We start from the raw sequence: 25,763 nt of genomic DNA on the forward strand, positions 1-25,763 counted from the left end.
GTAATGAGTGGGCGGAGCCCCAATCAAGCTGCGCGCAGGAGTAAGCGCCAACTCACCTAGCTTTCGTAATGAGGACAAGCGCTACACGAATGGATTTAGGTAAGTCATTATATTTCTAAAACAATAAAAAAATGCTCATTGAATCACACCAGCTGTGGAGTAGACTGTGCGCGTTGATAAGGATGACAATAACATTTGGGTTCCAAAAAAAACACAACAACAAAAACGCTCTCAAGCCAACAGAATCGCTGAGGTAAACAAAAAAAATTGGAGATTGCAATCCGGTTATATCAGCCACCCTGCGCTAATAAATGAAATCATCTGCTGCAACTGGCAGGTTGCCAAGTTGACATAAATAAATTAAGCAACAGATTTACTCCAACCTCCTTCATGATTGCAGCTGCGCTCTCTGAACAGAAAACAGCCTAATTCCACCGATAAAGAGCTCCAAATATATTGCATTTAGACTGAATTCATTTCAGCCATGTCCATGGATTCATTTGTTTCATGGTAAATTGAACAATGAAGGCTAATCTTCTTTAGCGTTTTGCGGTGTGGATTTGTAAATAAATGGCTGAAATTAGCCTGGATTAACAAAATGAAAGATAATTAGGATGGCAGTCACTGCTAGAGGTACGTAAAACTTACTCGTTTTTAAAAGAGGCAACTGCAGAGAGAGATTTGCTCAAATGGACGTACTGACTTTATTCATCGGAATGATAAGAGGCAAATATTAAAAAGTTTTTGCTGTAATGCAGTCCTGCAGCGTTTGATAGTTGGTCCAGCACACTTAAGTAATTATATGAAAAAAAATATAGTCCGTGCTTTTGGCAACTCTTCTAACCATTTTTACACAAATGACTCACTTATTCATACCTTAAGCTCTTGAAAATGCATTTTCCAGTCTTCACTTATACTACAAAACTAACCAAGTACACATGTATGACTTTTAATTTCTATTTTGGTGAAGTATAAATCCATAGTTTTTTGTAAGTGAGTAGTCATTGATGTCCTTGACTAAAAGTCACCAACCATATTGTGAAATCTGGAATTAAAGTACCCAAATGTAACCTTCAAAAAGTACAAATGTAGGAATTTTAATTCCAAGTACACCAATAGGACATTTCATTCATATGTATATGTATATGTATGTGTATATATATACGAAAAGAAGTATAAAATACTGATGAATGATAGATTATATACTTAAGTAAATTATCTACATAAGTAAACATGACATTTTGGGTCATGTAGGCCATACTAAATATTATTGTGAGGGACATGACCTAAATTGTGATATGTCTGGGATTATATATTTTTTTAATGACCGAAAAAAGGTCACTTGCCTGATTGAAGGTTTAAAAAAAAAAAGTCATAGATATAATGTGTAGCATCTAAGCAACATTGTCCTTGATTGAACTAAATTAAACTGTCATTCAATTAATCATATAAATACCAGGCACTCCAGTTAGCCTAAAATGAATTACCATATTAATTTCCTAACTTTAATAATTCATTATTTAGATTCTGCCACACACCTTTTTGCCTTTTATTTTTTCTGCTAATACATCTGTAGCAATACTCCTTGTATTTATATGCCCTCTTTTTTATCAAATGTCTCCGTGAACCTGGCAACCCGCAAATCGTGATACGAATATTTCACCTCAAATAATGAGAACAACTGTTTTGATTTCTCGGATCCACATTGTCGGGGTCATCGATAGAGGAAGCGTTAAGTGAAGAAAATTGATGGCGTACCGTTAGGACGTTAACGCAGCCATGCGGACACACACACGCACACACATGCACACACACACAAAGACACTTGCCAGTTATCAAAGAGGGAGTACATAACAATGTCTGGGAGAGTTAATGAGCTTGGTCTTCAAGGTAGCGGCCTATTTGAGCAGGAGAGGAAGTGGTGGCGACTCTAAGCGTGGATGGATGGTGTCGTTTGATCGCTTGTTATCCAGGTGTGTTACTCCAAGGTCGCCGTGTTATTGCATCTAGTCTAATTATGTGAAGTCAAAACCAGAGTCATTTCACATTTGAATTCATTAAGTTTGGCAGGAAGCCGTCCCCTCTGCTATACCGTTAGAGGGCGGACCATTCGAGTTCGTGTTTCCGTGGTGAGGGTGTCAAAGTTGTTTTGCGTGCGAGGGAGGGCCCGTGTTGGGGGAGGGGCTCTGGCATTTACCGTATTTTCACGACTATAAGGCACACTTAAAAGGCTTACATTTTCTCCAAAATATCCAGGGCGTCTTATAATACAGTGTGCTTTATATATGGGAAAAAAAATTCAAATGTGTCATTCATTGAGGGTGCGCCTTATAATGAGGTGCGCCTTATAATGCAGTGCGCCTTATAGTCGTGAAAATGCGGTAAGTCGTTTTGGAGGGAAAAAATCATTATCAATCCTTCACTAGACTTTCATTTTTATGAAAAGTTTGTGTGGAAAATGATCCTTCTAATTGATTTCCCAGAAACACCCTCGCTTATGGAGTGTGAATCATTCGCCCCTCGCAGACGGAAGAGTCTTTTTCTGTATCAAGCTCGGCTTAATGCTCGTTTGCCCGCTTGTCTCTGGCTCTTTTATCGCATCATTTAGCGCCGACGTAGATAAACATTTCCAAAATGGCAGGGAAAACACCCATTTGGTGGACTCCATTGAGATGGATGTTTGTATGCTGGAAACGTGGGCTTAATTACAAGCGTAAACACTTTTTTCTTTGTCCTACAATCCGCAAGTGAAGCAAACATGGCGTAATGATCCCAAGTGTATTACATTTTAATTATGTGATTACCGCATACGAATACAATTAGTTCATCTGAAGGAGTTGATCATTTCTAATGGCCTGGCAGGATTCTTGCCAGTGCAGAGGGAACAAAAAAATAACATCTTGTATCAGGTGGATGACATTTAAAACCATATGCTATTTATAGCTGTGATTGTGTGCGTGCAAATTACCTGAAAAGCCAGTGTCATTTGCATAAATCTTGCCTGGAATACATAGCAAAAAGTCACCTAACAGTGGTACCTCGAGATACGAGTTTAATTCGTTCCGGGACTGAGCTCTTATGTCGATTTTCTCGTAACTCAAACGAACGTTTCCCATTGACATGAACTAAAACTAATTAATTCCTTCCAACCCTCTGGAAAAACATCAAAAACAGGATATTAAATTGGATTTTTTTATTCTAATTTGCCATCTATTAACAAGGTAACACATAACTAGTGGTTTAATATTACTCAAATGTGTTTAATAGTACTAAAATTATACAGATTTTGCGGATGGGGGACTTTTTGCGCGGCAACGAGCTGGTAAAATAACATAAAAAAATTTAAATGAACTTTGATTACGATGCAGACACACTCAAAAATTTAAGTTTAATCAAACCTAACACTAAACTTAATTCTAATTTTGTTTGACATTTTGATACCTTTCTTCTCCCGGGTTGGCTCTATTTGCCCCGCCTCCACACTGACTTTCAGTCAAAATCGAGGGTTGTTTGAGTTTGTATTCCGTTCAAAATTTTTCTAAAATGATGCACACAAATGTCCTCACAATAGGATAACGCACGACCACTTGCCAACGCGAAGTAGTATATACTCCTCTCGTATTAGCGAACAAGCTCTGCCATTCGCACTGACTAACGGGAAAAAAAAACACTGAAAAAATGCAACGCTCCGCCCAGTGCTCGTAGAGACATTACACAAGGGACTTGCGACCAGAAAGACAGCGCCCATAATGTTCTTATGGCAGCCACGTCCACTGTATGCTCGTATATCAAAATTTGTCTCGTATCTCAAGATAAATATTTGCCCGAAATTTTACTCGTATCTCGAATTGCTCGTATGTCAAGGTACTACTGTATTCCACTTTTTGTTCAACTTTGTCACTAGAAAACATGAAATGTAATTTTACTCTCAAATTAATTCAACATTTCCCTGCCGAATTTAATAAGAACAAACCTTCCCGGTCTGTATATGCTTTTTTTTTGTTATCGCTACTTGTGATGTTTTAAAAATCATAACTTTGCTTTGATGTATGGCTTTTCGGGATACATATGCCATGACATCAATATCCTTTGACAGGTTCACGGTTATCGGGCCACCCAAAATGATATCCGATGGATGGGTCAAGTTGAAATTGGACAGGTGAAACAGTATGTCATTCTGACATGAGGACAATGTCAACGGGATGAGCATTCATAGGAAGAAAAAAATGGAATTGAGCAGGGATAATATTTAGAGGGATGGGCGAATCAGGCTTTTGTATTAAAAAAAATGGTTTCCATGTTATTAGGATATATTAGTGGGTAAAAATAATGTTCCAATGTCCTTGTTGAGTTGTGGGGGAAATGTTAGGGTAAAGCAGGGTTGTCGTAGTCATCTTTTTGAGGGCCGTATTGTAATTCTGATTTACTTTTGAGGGCCATTATGTCTGGCAGCTCATGGAAAATGAATGGTTGCCTCATCTTATTACATATAAATAACAAAATGAATAATAGCCAGAGCTCTACAACTTTTCCTTTTTGTTTTTTTTTACAAGCAGGCACTGTAGCAATCTGACCTAAAATGTTAGACTGTTGGTAGTAGCACATTTATGGAAATCGATAAAGTCAATATTCACATTTCCACTCGTGTTAATAATTCATATGGTAGTACTGAGGCTCATTTATGCATTATACCGCTAACATCTGAGCTTGAGTGCAAAACTAAATATTTTCAACTATGATAAAAGAATCAAGAATAATGATGATTTCAGACATTTAAAAATTAAAAAAATACGTCTTTTTTATTTATTTATTTTTTCTCAAAAATTTTACCATTCACAAATATTAAAATTTCAGACCAAAATCCATGCTTAACCCTTTTAGGGCAAAACCACAAAATAATTGCCAGCTACTCAAAATTTAAAAATTCTGAGCCATTAATGGAAATCTCCCTTGGCTCAAAATTCATGTATCAAATATGAAACATAAATAAACCCTTTCCATTTGTTGCTAGTAGTTGTTTGTTCTACTAAGCTTGAATTTCGATAACTGGATTCATCTATATTGGAGACATTTTGTTTCTCTACTCTGGCTAGGAAAAACAACACATTCTTATTGAAGTTTTGATCAAATGATAAAGCTTTAATGTTTTTAATTCTTCTTAAAATGTAGGCCTGCAATTCTCATCAAACAAGCTGAAAAGAACAAATCACTGCTTTTTAGCCTTGCCTTGGTGCAGACCCGGGTCGTCATGGTAACCAAACATACTTGCCATCGTACAGGTGGGTGGAGATTTACATCAGACAAAACAACCGACCCAAAAAAAAGATGTGTTCAAATCCACGAGAATGACAATTATAGATCAGGTTTCAACATTGCCAAAAAATGCAATTTAAATCATTATTTAATGGCTGAAATGGACCAAAAAAAGATGTTGCTCACTATGTTTTGGGCTTGTGTGGGAAAATTAGCTATTATCATGCCTTACTAAAACGTTGATTGTCATTAAAATCCACTTTAGATGCAACCCAAGATGCACCGTTTTACTCGATTTCAAAGTTTTTTTTAATCAATTTCTCAGAATTGAAACGGTTTAGCAAACTTGTTGATATGTCATTGGGGGCAACTGAGATTATTCTCTTTTTAATATACCAAAACCTCCATTTAAAAAAAAAAAATGGGTCACTGTGATTCATTTAGTTGTGCCAGTTCCCCTTTTTTGGGGCAAATCACAGCATTACACTGAGCAATAGATTATAAATGTGTAAAAATGACAATATACTAAAGCACGGGTTCAGAAGGTGCTTTTTTTTCAAGTGATCTGTGTGTCATTAAGCTGTTTTTTATTTATTTTTACGTTTTTTATGATTATGCCGAACATGAGTGTATTTTTAATAATCTCCCGTTCAGATTTGCTTCACGTGGGATATGCAGTGTTATGATAAATGATATTAAAAAAAAAACCTTAGCTATCAGGATAATACAAGCTGGTTCTTGACTACTGGCGAAATGATAATGGCTCTGGTGATTGCTTGATTGACTGATTAAATGAATTTCTAGCCGACAGTCCAAATCAAAACTGACTGTTATTACCTTTTTGCCAAGGGAGAAATTGTCATACGCGAGTAATAATGGTTTTCATTAGACAGTTCAGATACCACTGACGGATCGGAATAAATCACTGAATTCAACATCTTTAATAAATATTTATTTTTGGTAGGAAGAGATTGAATGTTCCCAAAACTCATGTCCATTACTTTTAACGACTACCGTATTTTCCGGACTATAAGTTGCAATTTTTCACAGTTTGTGAGACTTTTTTTTGGTCTTTTTCTGACCACCAACAGCCTATGTTGTTTTTTCAACTATACTTAAGTAATTTTTTTTTACTTATTTACAAATATTTAGCCTGCTCTTCTGCATTTTACTGAAGTGATGTTTTTTCTTGGTTTCTGATATATAAAAAAAAATGCTCTCCCAAAAATATACGATAGTGCGGCATTTTTTTTACTCTTCATTTTGCATTTTTCAGCTGTTGCAACTTATAGTCCGGAGAATACGGTAGCGTCACATTAGCGTTCACACACTTATTAGCATTTAACACAAGGACGCACAAACTCCAGAGTTATGACAATTTTCACTTGGAGGTGTTAACCACATGCCCAGATGGAGTAAATGTTACATAAAATGTCGAGTCTTTAATTTAAAATGTAGCAATGTGTAATTACCTCATGTTTAGCTTTAATGAAGGCACTGATTAAACTGGCAGTGTTGCATCGGGAGGCTTTCCAATTATCCTTTTTTTTCCCTTGACTTATATGAGAATTCTCGTCAAGCTGTTTTTTTTTAAGTGTTTGCTTAAGAATAATTATGGATTAATAAACCGATGATAAAAGTGTTTATTGATCGGTCTGGATATTCACTAAGATGGGGATGGATAAATTTAAAAAATGTTCCATCTGCATCACAGAATGTGGCCCTATGAGTAATTTGCTATATGAATTAAGTGAGTACCGTATTTTCCCGACTATAAGGCGCACATAAAAGTCTTAAATTTTCTCCAAAATAGACAGGGCGCCTTATAATCCAGTGCGCTTTATATATGGACCAATACTAAAATTGTTATAACGATAAAATAAAATGAATCAGTTGATAGGGTACACCGACTACTATTTTCCCATAGACAAAGTACTGCGCAGTGACTGCTGGGATATGTAGTAGTTCTTTTGTCAATGCACCCAATGGATTGTGGCCTGTATACATCGACATCAATACAGCTTGACGAAGCATGGAAAGCACTGTTGGAAAGGTTACGCTAGCTACCAGCTAGCTACTATTTGCGAATGGATTGTGGCCGCCTGGACGAACGTATAAAACTTAGCATTTTCGATGACTCATTTGGACAATTGTTCAATTCGGACACAGAAAATTAGGACTTTGATGGATTTGTGGGTGATGATGACGCGAGAACATTGTAAAATGGCTAAATAAAGTACAACCGAACTCGGTTTTGCTTCCGTTGCCTTTTTAAAAACGTGTTTTTAGCGTGTGTCCGTATGTTTAAGCTGGTGTATGTTTTACCATGCCTGGCTGCGTCTTTAAAAACGGTGCGTCCTTTGTGTGTGTCAAATACAGAAATAGCACTCGTTACTGACACTGCGCCTTTAAATGTGATGCGCCATATAGTCGTGAAAATACGGTAATTGTTTTTGCCCAAAATGGCTAAATAAAGTACAACTGAACTCAGTTTTGCTTCCGTTGCCTTTTTAAAAACGTGTTTTTAGCGTGTGGGTGTAGCGTGCAAGAACTATATATCCCAGCAGTCACTGCGCACCGGAAACCGGAAAGAGTCTGGGGCTGCTTCCGGTAGCCAGCGCTATTGCGGTTAGATATTCATATATAATATATATGCGTCTAAAAAAACGGTGCGTCCTTTGTGTGTTTAAAATACAGAAATAGCACTCGCTACTGACACTGCGGCTAAAAATACGATGCAGCATATAGTTGTGAAAATACGGTAAGTAAAGTGCAACTTAAAGGCAACCTCGTTGTTGCGCGTTAGACTTCTTGCATTTCAACTTTTGTCTTCAAGGACTTAGTCATGTTTTTCCAAATGAACGATGTCACGCTGCTCCCGTGAGACTCAAAAATTTGTTGTACCTGGTTTCCAATCTCATTATATTTCACGCATTGTTTCATCCCAGTCAAGGAAATTTCACCACTCTCACACCGGATAGAAATTGTGGAATAAATGTTTCAAGTGTTCAAATTCACATCTCATACCCGTCAACCTCGGCCAATTGCTTCACTTATTAATGATTGCAATTTCCCTTGTTAAGTGATAATAAACCTTACAAATGCAACACGGCACATACTTCCTCACATAGGGCGCACTTAAAAGTCGAAAATTTTCTCTAAAGTGGATGAAATGCTCAATCAGTATGCACTAAATTCAAGATACTGTAGATGTCGCTGTATACACGATAACGTTTTCGTCTGCTACCAGTGACCGAGACAATCCGGATTAGAGCCGAAATAGGGAAAACAAGATTGCTTTTTCAAAAATGTACGTAAAAAACATCCCGTACTAAAGTTGTTATACGGCGTGCACAATTTGAAGTGATTAAAAAAACATATAAAATATGGGAAAAACGTATAAGTTGACAGTTATGTTTACTTATTTCCTTTCCAGTTTGCAGTACTTTGTTTCGCCATTAGGGATCCGTTCATCAAGTGAGTCCCCAGTTTGATAAGCGAACTCTTGCCAAAGGCAATCAGGAGAAAAGCACGCGGGGCCGACGACAATAACATTTCTGTATTCAGAAAAGTATTGTGCTCTCATTCTTTATTTAAGACTTATTGACGTGTTCTTTGAAATCTGCTGCTCGCGAGCGTCCCTCTTTAGAGAAGCTTTGAAGCATCTAAACTACACTATACTGACACTTTTAGCTTAAGCATAGATCTACTCAGGAGAGGCTGTTCTTGCTCTATTTATGCTGTGAGGGATTGAATTTGTGAGGTTATCAATAATGTAACGTCACAAATTCAGCTAATTTGCAAAATTGGCAAGTAGGCTAACATGATTAACCAAACTTCAGGCCGGTACAGTAATACCTCGAATATCACGGCTTCACTACATTGCAGATTTTTACCAAAGTAAAAAATATGTATAATTTTTTTTTAAGTTCATCTGCTTGCTACTAGGACTCAGCACGGAAGTAAAAAAAATATTTTTTTAAATACCCTACCCTTTTTAATTACCCTACTTCGCGGTTTTTCGTTTTTCGTGGCCATGTCTAGTCTACATAAACCGTGATAATCAAGGGATTACTGTATAATCAAATGATAATCTTATTTCTTCCCTTAATGACTTAAGTCAGGGGTGTCCAACCTTTTTTTAATAATCAAAGGATGCAAGATGCAACTTAAATCCTTCCAATTTTATTTGCTAAATGGATGATCAGAATCATGTGAAAAACATCAATATAATGAATACAATAAATGTGTTTCAGTCAAGAAAACTACAACCAAAATAGTTCAATTCATCACATTGGATTTTTTTTTACTATAAGTTTATTTACGTAAAACAAAATACTGAAATTCTACAATATAAACTAGCTCTAGCATGGCCGCATACATTTCGGACTGGAGCAGTTTGTGAGAGTTTACAAAATGTACATTGATTAAAGGATAGTTGTGTATTATCTATCACACACAATACACAACCGACACTTGCTGTAAAATGTCATTTGCCACTTTGATTGTGCAATTTGCATCCCCCGCGAGCAAAACTCAGAAAATAATATTCGCTACGATAAAGCCATCGTGAACCACTTTTCATGAATTATTTATCCAATGTTTTTTTTTACATGCTCCAGAACAACCGTCAAGATCTACTAAATAGTTATTTTTATCCTGTCTTCCTGGAGACTCGGCACCCTAAAAACTTTGGATCCGAGAATGGCATGCGACCTTGACCAATTGCCTTAGTTAGCATGCTCTTAGCTCAACTTTCAAAAGGTGATTTCAAATTCCTCCTTTTCAGGACTTTAACAAAGCATTTCTGTTGGTTGCACTCAGGCAGTAAATTCAATTTTGCCTCTGTCGTGGCTAACGATCTTTTCTAGCCATCAATATATTAATCAATTACTCCTTTTCCGGCAAATTATCCTCAAAGGTCTAGCTAATCACAATGTGTCACTTTCTACAACAGTGTGACATTTGTTATTTGCTATCTGCTACTTAACGCCCACATTTTAAAAATGTACTTCAATTCAAGATTGCAAATCCGTACTCCGGACCAGTAGGTGGCGATAATACTACAATATATATTTGCTGATTTTTGTATCTTCTTGTAGCAACCTTCTGGATAGCATGACTACGGTCAATGCTGTACATGAGCCAACCATTGTTTACGTTAATAAAATAGTCATTTAGTGTAAAAAATATAAAAACCGGGGAGAAAGACCTGGGAGGACTGCACTATTGGAGGTTTCATGTACCGTATTTTCCACACTATAAGGCGCACTGGATTATAAAACGCACCTTCAATGAATGGCCTATCTTAAAATGTGTTTCATCTATAACAAGGGTGTCAGACACGGGTTGGTTCGCGGGCCGCATTAACGTCAACTCGATTTGATGTGGGCCGGACCATTTTAGATATAATATTTAGATTTTTTGTTTTTTGAAATGGATTAAAAGAACTGGATCAAAAGCCCTAACTATTCCATTTTTTATAGATCTAAAACAATGTTTATTTGAGCTTTTTTTCTTAGTAAAGGAAAATCTCTTAATCATTATGTTCCATATTATAGTGGAAAACAGAAAATATTTTTATATATTTTTAGATTTTACGAAATGACTTTTGAACTCAAAACCGAAAAAAACGATTAAAAAATTACAATTATTGATTTTAAAGGGGGAAAATCAGGAAATTTAACATACATCTATACTCCATTTTAATTTGATCCTAAAACAGAAAGTCGGCACTCATGATTTACTTTCTCGGGCCACACAAAATGATGTGGCGGACCAGATTTGGCCCCCGGGCCGCCACTTTGACACCTGTGATCTATAAGGTGGACCGGATTATACGACTCTGTAGTAGTAGTAGTAGTAATGGTGGTAGTGGTGGTGGTACTAGTAGTAGTAGTAGGGGATTGTGTTATATGGGTTAACCGTCCTGGAGAGCCGCAGTGGGTGCAAGTTTTTGTTCTAACCGATCCAACGCAGATTGTTTAACCAATGAGGTTTCTGCGGAAACAAAGAGTTGACTGCAATCCATTGATTGCACTTCTAAGGTACAAGATTGGTGGATAGGTTTCCTCTTACAGGTTGGAATGAAAACCTGCACCCACCCTGATTAGGAGTTGTCATTAGGTAAACTAGATGGAGCTGTGCTAAAGGGAATTTCTTAAGAGGATTAACCAATATTGAGCCATATTTAGGGTGTGAAGCTGGCTTTTGAGGAAATTCAAAGTCTTTCAGTTGCGCCTTATAATGCGGAAAATGTGGAACTTCTGGATTTCTGTGTGTACGCCGATTTTCCCACGCAAAACAAACATGAAGGTGGAATTAAAATAACAGTTTTGCATTTTTGCTCAAAATCAATGACTCGGAAAGTTTTAAGTTTGCTTAAAATTTTGATTACAATTTTCAGCTTACCTCCTGACTCCCATAATAATTAGTTTAAATCATTTTTTTCCTGGTTTAGTTTTTCCTTTTTGGAATATTTTCTCTGTCACAAACAACAGTAACAATTCCAAAGGATCTTCGCGGTATAAAAACGCCCACTCGTCATCATTCGCGGTGAGCGCAAACACACGTAGGCACAAATAAACAAACTCTCCAAACCAAACACCGAGACCAGAGGAAAACATTTACCAACACAAAAAAACGGGCGTGTTTTTCATCTTTTTAAGGGTCACGCTTATTCAGACTCTTCCAGTCTAACGTGACCTTAAAATAAAATGTAAAAATCACGGAGCACTGCCAACATTGTGAGAGATGTGAGCCAGATCAAGGTCAACTTAAAGAAGATTTCAATCTTTGCTTTGGCAAAACTGAAAAACATTGTGAGATCATACCATGTCAATCACTTCACTTTAAGTCAAAAAAAAGAAGCTCCTGCTCTTTTTTCCCCCTTTTTCTCCAATCCAATAAATCCTCTAGATTTACCATTGTTTGTTTTTCATACTTCCTTTTTATGAGTCGAGTCAAGTTGAATTTCAAAAACGGGGGTCTCGTAGATAATGATGGAAACCCGCCAAAAACATAAAAACTGGACTCGCCGTGGTTTTAACTGCCCGACCTCCCATCTGCTCTGAATTGCCACTATAAAACGTCATTTTCACTTTGGAGTCCATGAAATCTATTTTCGGAGCGCAAGCGCAACGAGGAATCAACGAGGGCATGCCGTCCGTGTCTTTGATGAGAAAACGGCGAAAGAAAGATGCAATAAAAGTCAAGTAAATCCCCCCCTTGATATCGCTAGGCAGACGGTTGTTTGATACACCTCGGGCTAGATATTAAAAATCTCAGATGGGCTGTCCAACTGACAACTTAATCCATTTAGAGTCTCAAAGTAAGCAGCGGGAAACTGACCCAGGGTCAGCCGACGCGGAGGTCTGTCATTTCTCTCGCCAGGCGCAATAATTTTACAGTGTCTCTGTTCATCTTTAAAAGACACTTGAGACCGACGCAAAAAGCAGAGAAGAACCATGATAATTAAAAGCTGCTCCCACATTAAAAAAAATAATAATAATGGAGGTGATTTAATGGTTTACCATATTTTCACGACTATAAGGCGCACTTAAAAGTCTTAAATTTTCCTCAAAATAGACAGGGCGCCTTATAATCCAATGCGCTTTATATATGGACCAATACTAAAATTGTTATCACAATAAGATAAAATAAATCAGTCGATAGGGTACACCATCCTCTACAGCTCTCACAACTACGGCAAGCAGCCCCCGACTCTACTATTTTCCCCGTAGAAAAAGTACTGCGCAGTGACTGCTGGGATATATAGTTCTTTTGTCAATACACCCAGTATGACGGCGAGCAAACTAATTTGGTGCTCGCCGTCATTCCGGCTGGATTTACAAAAGAACTCCTGCCGCTAGCTACTAGCTAGCTACTATTTGCGAATGGATTGTGGCCTGGACATCGACATCAACACAACTTTACGAAGGGTGGCAGGCAGCGCCGGGCTAGTTATGCTAGCTACTAGTTGTGTTGATGTCGATGTCCAGGCGACTGGATTGTGGCCGCCTGGACGAACGTATAAAACTCAGCGTTTTCAATGACTCATTTGGACAATTGTTCAATTCGGACACAGAAAATGAGGACTTTGATGGATTTGTGGGTGATGATGACGTGAGTAAGTTGTAAAATGGCTAAATAAAGTACAACCGAACTCTGTTTTACTTCCGTTGCCTTTTTAAAAACATGGTTTTAGCGTGTGTCCGTATGTTTAAGCTGGTATATGTTTTACCATGCCTGGCTGCGTCTTTAAAAACGGTGTGTGTGTCAAATACAGAAATAGCACTCGTTACTGACACTGCGCCTTTAAATGTGATGCGCCATATAGTCGTGAAAATACGGTAATTGTTTTTGCCCATTTTCAAACTGCAGAAAATGACGCATCGGTAATAATGGACTGTATGTGAGACTATTATGTAAAAGCCTTCAAGTAGGTAAGATGGATAAAAGGATGACCTTTTCAAAAAGGAGCAGTTCAATATGTTAATTAAAAAAGGCCATGTTGCAACCAGGCAAAAGATCAGGACGGGCCACTTTAGTCCTTCTAACTTTGATATTAAGGATCGCTGGGAAAATAGGAGATGACATTTGGAATACATTTTAGAATTGAGATTTAGTGTGTTCGCAGACGGCATTAAAAAAAAAAGAAGGCGACTTTTAAACAATGACTCGACATCCGAGTGGGACGACGCCAGACATTGGAAAAGCACTTGAATCTCTTCATTCTATTCAATCTTGCTTTTTAGTGAATGATTTTGCAAATTGTGTTTTGCTCGACAGCCAAAATGGAAGCACACATTTATTAATGATGTTATATGGTTATTGACCATGCTGTCAAAACGATTTAACGATACACATCGGCAGAATCTCCTCATTGTTTTAGTAGTAGTTGAATTATAAATAAATACATTGAGTTGCCACTATCACCTCAGGGCGTACTTTACTCAATCTGATAACTTGAACTTCACCGAGCCACGGCTTGTCGTTCTTTTAAAAAAAAAAAAAATCCAAAAAAGCACAATAATAATCACATTTCGCTGTCGGCCAGAAAGCCAGGGTCGTTACAGGAAGTCATCTAACGCAAGGTTGACTTCTTTGCACTACTCTTTTAGTTGTTGTTGTTTTTTTCTCCAAGAAATTCAATCATTTTAATACGTGTACTGTTGGAAATTGGTGCCATACCACACAAAAACTGCTGATTAAAGCCCTTCCTTGTCTTTTACAGAACTAAGTGAATTGAGCACAAAGAAAGAAATGGAGATGTTGGTAAGTAGCCTATTTTGTTGTTTTGATACAAACGTGTTTGTAAACAGACCTTTGACGAAGTAACACATGACTTGTGGCCAACAAATTGGTTTTTTGGGGGCTAAACTGCAGAAAAATATACCAGTTTTAGATGGTTAGCATGCTGGCTAGCTGCAGTGATTAACAATAACAATGAAACCAAAATAACAAAAGCTTTAGCCGGCATTTTTGGCCCCGGACAACGTATCTCAAAGTGCTTTTATGGTAAAATCTAATTTTAGAGTAGTAATTGTCTAGATCAAGGGTGTCAGACTCAGGTTGGTTTGCGGGCCGCTTTAACGTCAACTTGATTTCACGTGGGCCGGACCATTTTAGATATAATATTTAGATTTTTATTTTTATAAATGGATCAAAAGAACTGGATTAAAATCCCTGAATATTCAGTTTTTTATAGCTCTAAAACAATGTTTATTTTAGTTTTTTAATATATTTTTAGATTTTACAAAATGATTTTTTTAACTAAAAACACAGAAAAAATGGATTAAAAAAAATACAATTATTGATTTAAAAGAGAGAAAATCAGGAAATTTAATATACATCTATATTCTTCATTTTAATTTGATACTAAAACAGAAAGTCAGCACTCATGATTTGATGTGGCGGGCCAGATTTGGCCCCCGGGCCGCCACTTTGACACATGTGGTCTAGATACTACTTTTTTAATTTATTCTTTATTTTTATTAATTGATTGATTGATTTATTTTTGAATAGGAATTTTTCAGGTCGGCCCGACGGCTGAGTGGTTAGCGCGTTGACCTCACAGCTCTGGAGTCCTGGGTTCAAATCCAGGTCGGTCCATCTGTGTTTGGAGTTTGCATGTTCTCCCCTGGCCTTCGTAGGTTTTCTCCGGGTACTCCGGTTTCCTCCCACATTCCAAAAACATGCATGATAGGCCGATTGGACACTCTAAATTGCACCTAGCTATGAGTGTGCGTATGAATGGTTGCCCATCTCCTCGTGCCCTGCGATTGGCTGGCCACCAAATCAGGGTGTCCCCCGCCTCTGGCCCGAAGTCAGCTGGGATAGGCTCCAGCACCCCCTGCGACCCTAGTGAGGATAAAGCGGTTGAAAATGAATGAATGAATTCTTCAGACATTCCTAAAGTTCTGGAGAGTTAATTGCTGTGTATTTTGCTGAATTTAGAGTGGGAAAGTGTCCTTTTTTTGCACAATTTGTGAATACGTACAAAACCCTCGCCACTGCAGCTGGTACTGTTAGCTCACTGTGACTCATATATTGACAGAAGAATTTACAGACAGTTTAGGCTTTGCAAAGAATGTCAACTCTGACAGGTGTCAGCCTAGTCAACTGTGTGCTCCACTGAGAAATGGGATGGTGTGTGTGCATGCGTGAAAAAAAAAAACCCTCATTAAAGTAGATTAAAAATCCAGAAATTGATTTGACGGTGCCATACTGCCATCTCCTGGATAATTAGCACCCTGTGGTGGTGCCAAAAAGTAGGCAGCAAATGGACAGATTCTGGGTTTGGAGAATTGTGGCAAAGAGAGAGCTTATTTGGGACTGGTTACTGTTTATTATTTGACAGAATGTAATATTGATCATGATTTAGTATCGATATTTTGAGGTAATGGTTAATATGAGGGAAGGTGGAGAGATTCTGGGTTGCCAGGTTTAAGGCTGCTAAGATTTATTGGTGGTTTGGGTTTTGGTGTTGTGCTTTTTTAGGTGAATTTAGATTTAGATTTTATGTCTATTTTTTAGGGGAGTAAATGAGTAAAGATAATTTGCATTGCATCGATCAGTAGCCAATAATTAGCTCAAATTGAGTGGTGTTATTTATTACTTTCCTGATCCATAATAGTCACCTAAATGTCAGGTTTTGTAGTTATTCAAGTAATATTAATGTTTATTTAATTTACTAAATTATTATTCATAGTCCTGGGCTAAATCATGATCGGCTATATCAATTTTCTTGCAAGGAATATGTCTTACTAACTATTATGACACAAGGTAAAGAGGATAATACTACAGCATCTCCATAAAACAAGGACAAGGGATGCAAAAAATGAATTAAAATGTGTTTTCATATGGAAAATAGTGTTAAATATAGTCATTTATAATGGAAATTCGCCAATAGATGGTTATGGTTTGATATTTTACTTTGTTAATGTAAAAAAATTGTCCATAAAATAAAGATTAGGTGCAGGAAGAAAAAAAACTACTGCGTCACAGTGACGTTTGTTTTAGTGGCCAAAAAGGAGGGTCGTTTGAAAGCTAAAAACTTTTCTTCCGGCGTTCACTATGAAAACAAATGTGCGTTTTTCAACGATGTATACGCGTATTTTGATATTTAACCATGAGTTGTGAACGTATAGTGCATTTCACGCTAGCTAACGTTAAAGATATCATCGCATGATAGCTTGCTAGCAAGCTGCTATCTGCTCATAGACTGTTCGTTACGATTTCTTCTCTTCGTAACAACGATCTCAAACGTTCGGAAGGATGGCAAGTGTGCACGAAAGTTTGTATTTCAACCCGATGATGACGAACGGAGTGGTGCACGCTAATGTTTTTGGCACAAAAGACTGGGTCAGCCCTTATAAAATCTCCGTGCTGGCGTTGCTGTACGAGATGACATCGTCGTCCAAGATAACTCTGCCGGAAAGAAGACGCCTCAACAAACTTATTTTACCTCTGCAGCAGGTAGTGTGCATTAATGTGGGTATATACTATAAATATGTACATTTATCTATATTATATTGTTTTCATGCTGTTTCAGAGCTCGGACTTGTCTCTCGGTCATTTTCTCAAGACTGTGGGAGAGTGTTGTTCCGAGACTGCATTTTCCGTCAAAATGAGGTTCACTTGCTTTATTTTTTTTATTAATTCATTCATTTTCCGTACCATTTATCGTTGCACAGGTCGCGGGGGGTGCTGGAGCGTATCCCAGCCAATCGCAGGGAGTTATCTTGCCTTAAAATAAAATTAAAACACGTCTCAACATTTAGTAATTATTAATGTACAACTTATGTTTGTAATTTTATGAAAGCTCAAGTCTTAACTCTGTTTTCTATTAGTTTTTATAATATTTCTATTATATAGTTGTGATGATTGTATGTTTAATATCATTTAATCTATTCTGTGAATAATTTTAATTGATCATAATTTATTTAGTTTATTTAACAATATATTATTAAAATGATTAAAAGGAAGAAATTCAAGAAATGTCTAATTATTACATTGTAAAAAATAAAATAAAAAGCAAAGATCTCACAAAAAAAGAGAAGATTTTGCTCTGACTAACAATGGACACGTAACAAGACTGGATCAAGTTTTCACATGTAAATGACTCTAATCTTTATTCTTGTTGGCTTGTTTTTGCATCCAAAGGCTTCATGAAATGGTCCACGGAGAACTGAGAGACATGGACTGCTTCTTTTCCACCCTGCCTAATTCCTTCACAGCTTATGATTCGGATGCGTATAAAACAAGTGTTGTGGGTAGGTAGCTTTTTTTTGTTTGTTTTTTTGTTTTACAATTTACCAATCGAACTAATAAAGGATAAATCTTTTCTTCTCGGTTGCAGGTCTTTTTATGAGACACATGCTGCTGGCCTACAATAAGCTGTCTTTCAGTCAGGTGTATAAGTTGTACAAGTCCCTGCAGCACTACTATCACAGTAACTACCCCAAACCCACCGACGGCCAAACGGCTTCGATGGCATTAGCTGCTGATGATTGTGATATGGACCTGACCAGCACTGAGGATACCGTTGGGGACCGGCTGGACAGAGAGGAAAAAGACAACTTAATAGACGAATCAGAAATCGAGTTGGTGCTTTTATTTATTTTATTCTAAACTCCAAATCCAACATACTCCAACTCTGGCCAGCGTTGCTCTGATTGGTACCTCCTACGCGCAGGTCACGATTATCAATGCCTACTGCGTTCTTCTCTCCTCCGTTCCGCCAACTTTATTACAAAAATATGGGGGATAAATGTGTTTTTTTTCTTTCTCAATCGAAGGCCTGCGCTAAAATGACAGGGTTTTTTTTTCAATAGGATATTATGTTATCAAAACCATTCAAAATGAAGTTGTTTTTTCAGCAAAAATGGACAAAAGCCTATGTTAGAGTTTATTGAATTTGGTTCTACAACCACAAAGCTCACACTTACAAAAACTAAAGTTTAACAGAGAATGACTATTACTTTGCTAAACTAAAAATATTTTTTATTGTTTGGAGATACGCAAATCTTGTGCATTCCATGCAAATGAAATAGTCTTCCCTCGATTATCGCGATTTCACTTCTTGGCGATTATTTTCTGCTATTAAATATTTAAAAAAAAAAAAAAAAAAATTCATAAAAATGTAAAACACATAAGCGGAAGCCATTCTTGCTACTGGGCTCAGCACTGTAGAAAAAATAAATAATACAAATTTATAGGGGTGACTACTTTTTTTTTACAATTATTACCGCCATGTCTGGTCTATATTAACCACGATATTCGAGGGATTACTGTACATTTGGATTCGTGTAAATTTCAATAAAGTAATGGTAAGATGCATAATTTTATTCACACTATTTACTTTGAAAAAACTAATATTGATGCCATTCTATTGCCGTTTACTTGATATTGGTTAAAATGGCAAGGTATCTTCCCCATCGGTCGAATCAAAGACATGCTGGCCAGAGTCAAAGTACGTGGGATTTGTTGGTCATTATATTCTTCAGATTTAGAATGATTGCTGATTTCCATTACTCTTGATTATTTTAGGCATGAGTTTACTCCAAGCAAAGGTCCCCTGTCCCAAAAACAGGCCGAGTACTTTCTTGCGAGACAGGCAAGTTCGCCATTTGTTCCACTCCATCTAGCATTTTTGTGATGCGCGTTGGGCATGTCCTTAGGCGTACCTTCTGAAAAATGACGAGTATAAAGCCCTGAAGCCTGCACTGCTGCAGGAGGAGCTCAACAACATGCTGAAGTTTAACCCAGACTTTGCTGAGGCGGTGAGACTTCTTCTTCTTCAACCTTACCGTTTTGACACTTGGATATTTTTATGCATGTTGTCTTTTTCTTTTCTTTTCTTTCTCAGCACTACTTGAACTATCTTAACAGCATCAGAGTGCAGGACATCTTCCTCTCCACCCACAGTCTCTTGCATTATTTTGACCGCCTCATTTTGTGTGGGAGTGAAGGAAAGAGCAACGGAGAAGAAGGCTACGGCAGGAATCTCCGTTACGCCACTCTCAATTTGGCCAGCCTTCACTGCCGTTTCGGACACTAGTTAGTACAAAAGCAGTTCATCTCAGCAGACGGGACAGGTTTGATTGTTTTCTTTTTTTTCTCATCTCCAGCCAGCAGGCTGCTCTGGTTCTGCAGGAAGCCATCCGCATCGCCCAAGAATCGAATGATCATGTCTGCTTGCAGCATTGTTTGGTAAAAAAGAAAAGGAAAAAAAAACTTTCATTGAATTGTCTTTTTGTGGGATGATTGATGGATAGCATTGTAGCCTTACTTTTCTTTTTCTTCCCCTGTCCTGCGTCAGAGTTGGCTCTACACACTGGAACAGATGAAGGGATGCGACAGCGCCGTTTTAACGGAGGATTCTGTCAAAATGGCGGTTCATTTCTGCTTGCCGGTGAGTGCCACGTCAGCAGATGAGATTTAAACGGAAAGACAACCAGCGAAAATAATCATGTGTCAAAAATTTGGGGAAAACGACACAATTTTATGTTTCTGATGTTTTAACATGGTCTTAAATGGGATCCTTACAAGCTGTATTATGTCCTTTTGTATAAATATCCCCTTGAATAAACATATCTGGGGTTTTTTGTCAACTTTGGTCAATGTGGCTTATAGTAGGGGGGCCTTATAATCTGGAAAAAAATAGGTTAATATTACAAGTTTAAATACTACATGTCACATATTTTATTATTGTGCTGTTCTAGAACACAGTCGTCACAGCCATGGTTGCACTTATAAGCAATGTTCCCCGTAAGCTGCGCGCGTGCGCAATTGCGCACTACTCTCGTCTTCTCTGCGCACAGCAAATCATATGGAGCGCACAAAATAAAATCCCAATTTATTTTTTTATTTTTTAGCTGTGAGGCCGACGCGCGAACCACTCATCCACCGGGCTGCCCATTCATAGATATTAATCAGTACATTTTATTATTACTAAATCATTTATGTGTAGTAGACATGCACCTGCTTATGGCAGGTGTGATACTGTGTGTGCCCAAAGTGAGCAATGATTATGTTGCTCACACCAGTACTCGGTGTGCTCAGGGAGGTTGTCTTTCTGCCCAGACATACAAAAAATTAGAGGGAACATTGCTTATAAGCTGTGTCATTTTTTGTTTTAAGCTATTCTTTTCTCCATTGCCAGAGGTCTAACAACCATTTGCACACTCACTTAAATACGGTCATTTATGCTAGGTTTTTCCTTTCCCTTTAGTATGTAGCGGCGCGCCAATTGCCTTTGCGGGCCAACACATGAACATCCAATGTTGAATCCTGAGATATTTACACGTTTTTCTCTTTGCTACAGTACCTGGCCTCCCTAGGCATCCAGTCTTTGGTCCAGCAGGGGACGAGGCAGGGGAAAACGGCACATAAACTGATGGATGCGCTGAAGGACACGGACATCCTTCACTGGAAGCACAGCCTGTCTGAGCTGATCGAGATCAGCTTGGCTCAGACGACGTCCATATGGAGGATGTACGGCAAAAGGTCTGCTTTGTTGACACGCTCAGGCCAGCATTAGTTTTCTAGTGCTGCACATTGGGAAAGTTATTTATTTATTTGAAATATTCTTGAGAATTACAGACCCAGCTCGAGTCATGATGATTGAACCAGTTGTTTTATTCCCTTTGTGCGGTAATATGTGCAGCACCATGGCACTCCAGCAGGCCCAGCTGCTTCTCCACATGAGCAGCTTGGAACCAGTCAATTACGGGGTCCAGCAGAACAACACGGAGCCTTTCAACGTGGCTCTCTGCCATCTGGCTGAATTGCATGCCGGGCAGGTAAGTCTTATATACAAGTGATTTATGTGCTGATATGCATGGAGACAAAGTAAAAAATCTCTATTTGTTCAACAGGGCCTCTACGGTGCCGTTTCAGACATCCTCCGGCATCTGAAAGATCAGTTCCCTGCTCACACACAGCACGCCAAGGTGTGTCCTCTCATCTGTAGCCTTTCTTTAAAAAAATAAGAGGTCTTGCATTCAGCTTGTTCTGTTTCTCCAATACAGCTCTGGATGTTATGTGAGCTAAAAATCCAGTTCGAAAGGCACATGATTGAGGGAAAATACAACTCGGCGGAGCAGCTGGTCACGTCTATTTCAGCTTTAAATGAAACCGAGGGTCTCTTCAGGTAGTGGGAAGGCACGGTGTGACGTGATTTATCCCAGTTGGAGGTTTAAAATAAATTAATAAAACCGTGTGTGCTGTTTCCAGGAAAGTTCAAGTGTTAAAAGTTCTCAATCGAACCACTGAGGCTTTTGACATCTTGCAGCGATTGCACCTGCACTGCGAAAAGAGCAAATGCACTGAGACGGTCATCAGGTAGACAGACACTGCTGTATGAATTCATCTTTTTTTTTTTCCTGGGAGGACTCACCCTGTGTTTTGTCTCCCGCAGAGTTATGCTTTCTACAGCTGAGCTCCATTGGGAGTCTCATGGTTTCTCCACAGCCCTTCCTCTCCTATTTCAAGCCTTGGCCCTGGCCCGACAGCACCACCTACAGGCACTTGCCTCAGAGACGCTCCTGCACCTGACCTTCACGCAGGTCAGTCCAAAGCCATTTGCCTCCAGTTGTCGGCATCCCAGCTCACGTCACGCCCATTTCGTTCGCCTTCACCGCAGTTGATGCTGGGGGTGCCGGAGAAGGCTCTCGTCGTCTTGCACGAAGCCATCGAGCCTGTCCTGGCTCACGGAGCGCTGCTGGATAAAGGCCGAGCACTGCTGCTGGCAGCCCGCTGTCAGATGGCTGTCGCTGGATTTAGGCCAGATAGTCAAGGGCAAGCAGGTAACACGTTTCCTCATAAACATTCCTAGGTCAGAGTAGCTGTACTGCCACATGCGGAGTGGCATGTAAGCAACCTATTTTCTTCCCCCCACCCCCGAATATCTTTCATCCGTTGTAAGGTTCATGGACTAATGCACTCTGTCAACATGAATAAGACAAATTAGCATAATCGTAAGGTAACAAGTAGAGCAGCTGTTCCGTAACGTTCATTCCAGGGGTAGCATAGATCGTACAATCGCAAATTTGTACACACTAATTAAACGATGGAATCTTGTCAAGGAGTATTCAAAAATAAATGCTTGAGACTCCGAATAAAAATAATGGATGTAACAATTTTCTTCTGCATATTTGAAAGTGATGGGTAACAATTCCACGTTAACATGTGATGAGTCGGAAGAACGTGATTCCAGGGAGATTTTTTTTACGATTAAACCGTAAGCGAAATCACCATAGCAGCCCAAGAGACTTAGAGAGAAATCGATCTATCCAATCTCGTAAAGTACCTCCTGAGGTGATTAAGAGACTTAAAACCTTAGTCTTGAAGTACTCTGCTGAATTTGTAACATAACGTGTCATACACCGTTGGCCACTTTATCAGTAAAAAGAAATGATTGCTGGATTGCCTTCAATATCCTTCATGTCCCAGCAGATGTAAAAGTTGCTGTTTCTGCGGTGGACATGTTAAATGAGGCTGCCGCTTATTTCACCAAGTTGAACTGCAAAGCGCAACTGCGAGAGGTCCACTACCTGCAGGCTCAGCTCCACCATTCTCTTGGACAAGCGTCACAACGCAACAAGAGCGCCATGGTCTTTCGCCTTTTGGACCAGGAGCTGCGGGCACCCGCACTGCCGCTCTCGATGCGCCTCTAAAGCTCCTTCATTTTCAAATGAAGCCTGACTTGACCGCTAGATGGCAGTAAGTCCCCGTTCTTCTTTGCGACAATTCATTACAGTAATCCCTCGATTATTGCGAATTCACTACCTCGCGATTTGTTTATGCTATTCATTTTCTTATTTTTTTAACGTTCATAAAAATGTGAAAATCCATGCTGAAACTCGGAAGCGGAAGCCACTCTTGCTAATAGGACTCAGCACTGAAAAAAAAAGATTTATTTATTTTTATAGGGGTGACCCTACTTTGCAATTTTTCGATTATCGCAGCCATGTCTGTTCTACATTAACCGCAATATTTGAGGGATTTCTGTATTCGTTTATCCGCCCCTCCCAGTCAAAATTGATGTTGATGATTCGACGTCTAGATTAGCCGAATCAGACTACCTAGCGCAAGGGTGTCAGACTCAGGTTGGCTACGGCAGAATATTTTTTATAAATGGATTAAAAGAACTGGATTAAAAGCCCTGAATATTCAGTTTTTTTATAGATCTAAAACAATGTTTATTTTAGCTTTTTTTAATATATTTTTTAGATTTTACAAAAGGATTTTTAAACTAAAAACACAGAAAAAATGGATTAAAAAATTAAAATTATTGATTTAAAAGAGGGAAAATCATGAAATTTAATATACATCTATACTCCATTTTATTTTGATCCTAAAACAGAAAGTCGGCACTCATGATTCACTTTCCCGGGCCACACAAAAGGATGCGGCGGGCCAGATTTGGCCCCCGGGCCGCACGTTTGACACTACTGGTCTACATTATAATTGGCCATGAATGTCGGTCGCTTTCTGTAGTCAAGGAGAAATAACCCGAAAAATGTAAAGAATCAAGTTAATTCATCTAATTTGTAAATGGGCCTGTACTATAGGGTGTTAAAAATAACGAGTGAAACAAATGATATCCCAGCTTGTAAAACGAGTAGGCCAAATTTGTCTGACACCGCTAGGTAGATAAGGTGAAAGTTTATCAGGAGCTGTCAGTCCGCTGCAGTTTGAACCGTGGCTTTTTTTGATGAATGGAGGTAATCTTGCAGCTTCCCTGGCCTGGTTTATTCAGAGTCCGCCAGGAGAATACTGATGATGAATCCACAGGAGGAAATTGTCATTCCATTTATAATGTAGGAGACCTGCCATGACATAACTAGACACTGTCTGCTTCCCACTTAGCTTTGACTCTGCGGGAAGACTGATAACATCTCTGTCCCTCCCATAAAGTCTAAATTTAAAGTTTTGTCAGGTGAGAATACTCAATATTCGCTCGTATAAGACTTTAGACAGCAGATAGCTTTTCTTTTGGGTAGACTTTATTTGCAAGTGTTTTGTTCCTATGGTGCAGCTGAGGACTTGCGCGAATGAAAATAAAAATCAAATCACCGGTAAATCTCCGCCAAATATATTGCCATAAATTGCCTCTGCTCCCAAAATTAATGAGACGCCGGTTGACATTTTCTTGGCACGGACGGGCAAGTATTAAATTTTCTAAGAGAGCACGATGAGAAATTCCTGCTGTGTTCCACCTTTCTTTGTGTTGACTGATCTTTCAATCATTTTTCTAAGCAATCAAGCACAAAAAAATATATTTGAAAAGTTTAATTTCAAACCTGGTCACAAACATCATAAAAACAATGCAAGTTTAAAAAAATATATTTTCAAATGTGTCCAAATTCCGTTACATAAGTTGAACAGGTAATCCGTATAAAACATGTACAATTCCTGCTACATTTTTTTCTATAGATAATACTGTCATTTTCAACGACACTTTACTCATCTCACATTTCGAACATATATAAAATTCTCCCCAACGTGTTAAAAATTAATTATTGCGTGGCTGTGCAACTGCATTCAGTATCCAGCTGGGTACCCTCCTTTCCTGGGGTCCGATTCCGCGCAAAGATAGTCTCCCTCTCGCAACACCACCTGAACCACAGAATCTGGACTCTGCTGTAGTGTTACGTGATTCTTCCAGCTGAGACCTTCCAGGATTTCCTAGAATATTAACACACAGGAAAATAATTGTTAGATGCCACATTCAACAACATTTAAAGCAAAGAGTGTCAAACATCTTTTGCTTCATTTTTTTATTCAGAGTCACTTTTGTTTTTTTTGTCCTAAAATTGAGTCGACAAATTGCAGCCAATGAGTTAAAAAGGAACATTTAAAATGCTTTCTTTTTCTAAGCCGAGGAGATGGAGGAAATTAATGGCACATGTAAAGGACATTTTATATCGTCTTTACCCTGATGTGTGTTTTTTTGTTTTGTTCCGGTATTATTAAAGAGAAAATTATTGAACAGATATTAA

At 38.4% G+C, this 25,763-nt stretch overlaps 3 protein-coding genes across 16 annotated transcripts in view; 2 read left to right on the plus strand and 1 right to left on the minus strand.

Moving 5' to 3' along the window:
- Window positions 1-25,763, plus strand: part of anapc5 (anaphase promoting complex subunit 5) — a 27,279-nt gene continuing 1,516 nt past the window's right edge. For 2 of the 4 annotated variants that reach the window (XM_077601594.1, XM_077601592.1), the window contains exons 1-19: window positions 1-99; window positions 14,489-14,529; window positions 17,031-17,232; window positions 17,309-17,388; window positions 17,920-18,029; window positions 18,116-18,359; window positions 19,306-19,372; window positions 19,437-19,538; window positions 19,625-19,815; window positions 19,887-19,968; window positions 20,078-20,170; window positions 21,083-21,264; window positions 21,425-21,560; window positions 21,636-21,710; window positions 21,789-21,910; window positions 21,994-22,101; window positions 22,178-22,325; window positions 22,403-22,565; window positions 23,215-23,481. In XM_077601594.1, the coding sequence (XP_077457720.1) occupies window positions 17,032-17,232; window positions 17,309-17,388; window positions 17,920-18,029; window positions 18,116-18,359; window positions 19,306-19,372; window positions 19,437-19,538; window positions 19,625-19,815; window positions 19,887-19,968; window positions 20,078-20,170; window positions 21,083-21,264; window positions 21,425-21,560; window positions 21,636-21,710; window positions 21,789-21,910; window positions 21,994-22,101; window positions 22,178-22,325; window positions 22,403-22,565; window positions 23,215-23,435 (2,325 nt within the window). In that variant the 5' untranslated portion in view covers window positions 1-99; window positions 14,489-14,529; window position 17,031 and the 3' untranslated portion in view covers window positions 23,436-23,481. Of the gene's footprint in view, window positions 100-14,488; window positions 14,530-16,977; window positions 17,233-17,308; window positions 17,389-17,919; window positions 18,030-18,115; window positions 18,360-19,305; window positions 19,373-19,436; window positions 19,539-19,624; window positions 19,816-19,886; window positions 19,969-20,077; window positions 20,171-21,082; window positions 21,265-21,424; window positions 21,561-21,635; window positions 21,711-21,788; window positions 21,911-21,993; window positions 22,102-22,177; window positions 22,326-22,402; window positions 22,566-23,214; window positions 23,482-25,763 lie in introns of all 4 variants that reach the window. The other 2 variants (XM_077601595.1, XM_077601593.1) reach the window with 2 other exon arrangements.
- The window catches only part of lrrc75ba (leucine rich repeat containing 75Ba), a 49,371-nt gene continuing 23,612 nt past the window's right edge, over window positions 5-25,763 (plus strand). For all 11 annotated transcript variants that reach the window (XR_013300414.1, XR_013300413.1, XR_013300415.1 and 8 more), the window contains exons 1-2: window positions 5-99; window positions 14,489-14,529. The gene's annotated coding sequence lies outside the window, so the exon portion shown is untranslated. The remainder of the gene's footprint in view (window positions 100-14,488; window positions 14,530-25,763) is intronic.
- The window catches only part of ggt1a (gamma-glutamyltransferase 1a), a 6,319-nt gene continuing 5,626 nt past the window's right edge, over window positions 25,071-25,763 (minus strand). The window contains exon 12 of the mRNA XM_077601610.1: window positions 25,071-25,449. Within this exon, the coding sequence (XP_077457736.1) occupies window positions 25,306-25,449 (144 nt within the window). The 3' untranslated portion in view covers window positions 25,071-25,305. The remainder of the gene's footprint in view (window positions 25,450-25,763) is intronic.

The sequence above is a fragment of the Stigmatopora argus genome, chromosome 5 (genome assembly GCF_051989625.1).
Source record: "Stigmatopora argus isolate UIUO_Sarg chromosome 5, RoL_Sarg_1.0, whole genome shotgun sequence".
Taxonomy (NCBI): domain Eukaryota; kingdom Metazoa; phylum Chordata; class Actinopteri; order Syngnathiformes; family Syngnathidae; genus Stigmatopora; species Stigmatopora argus.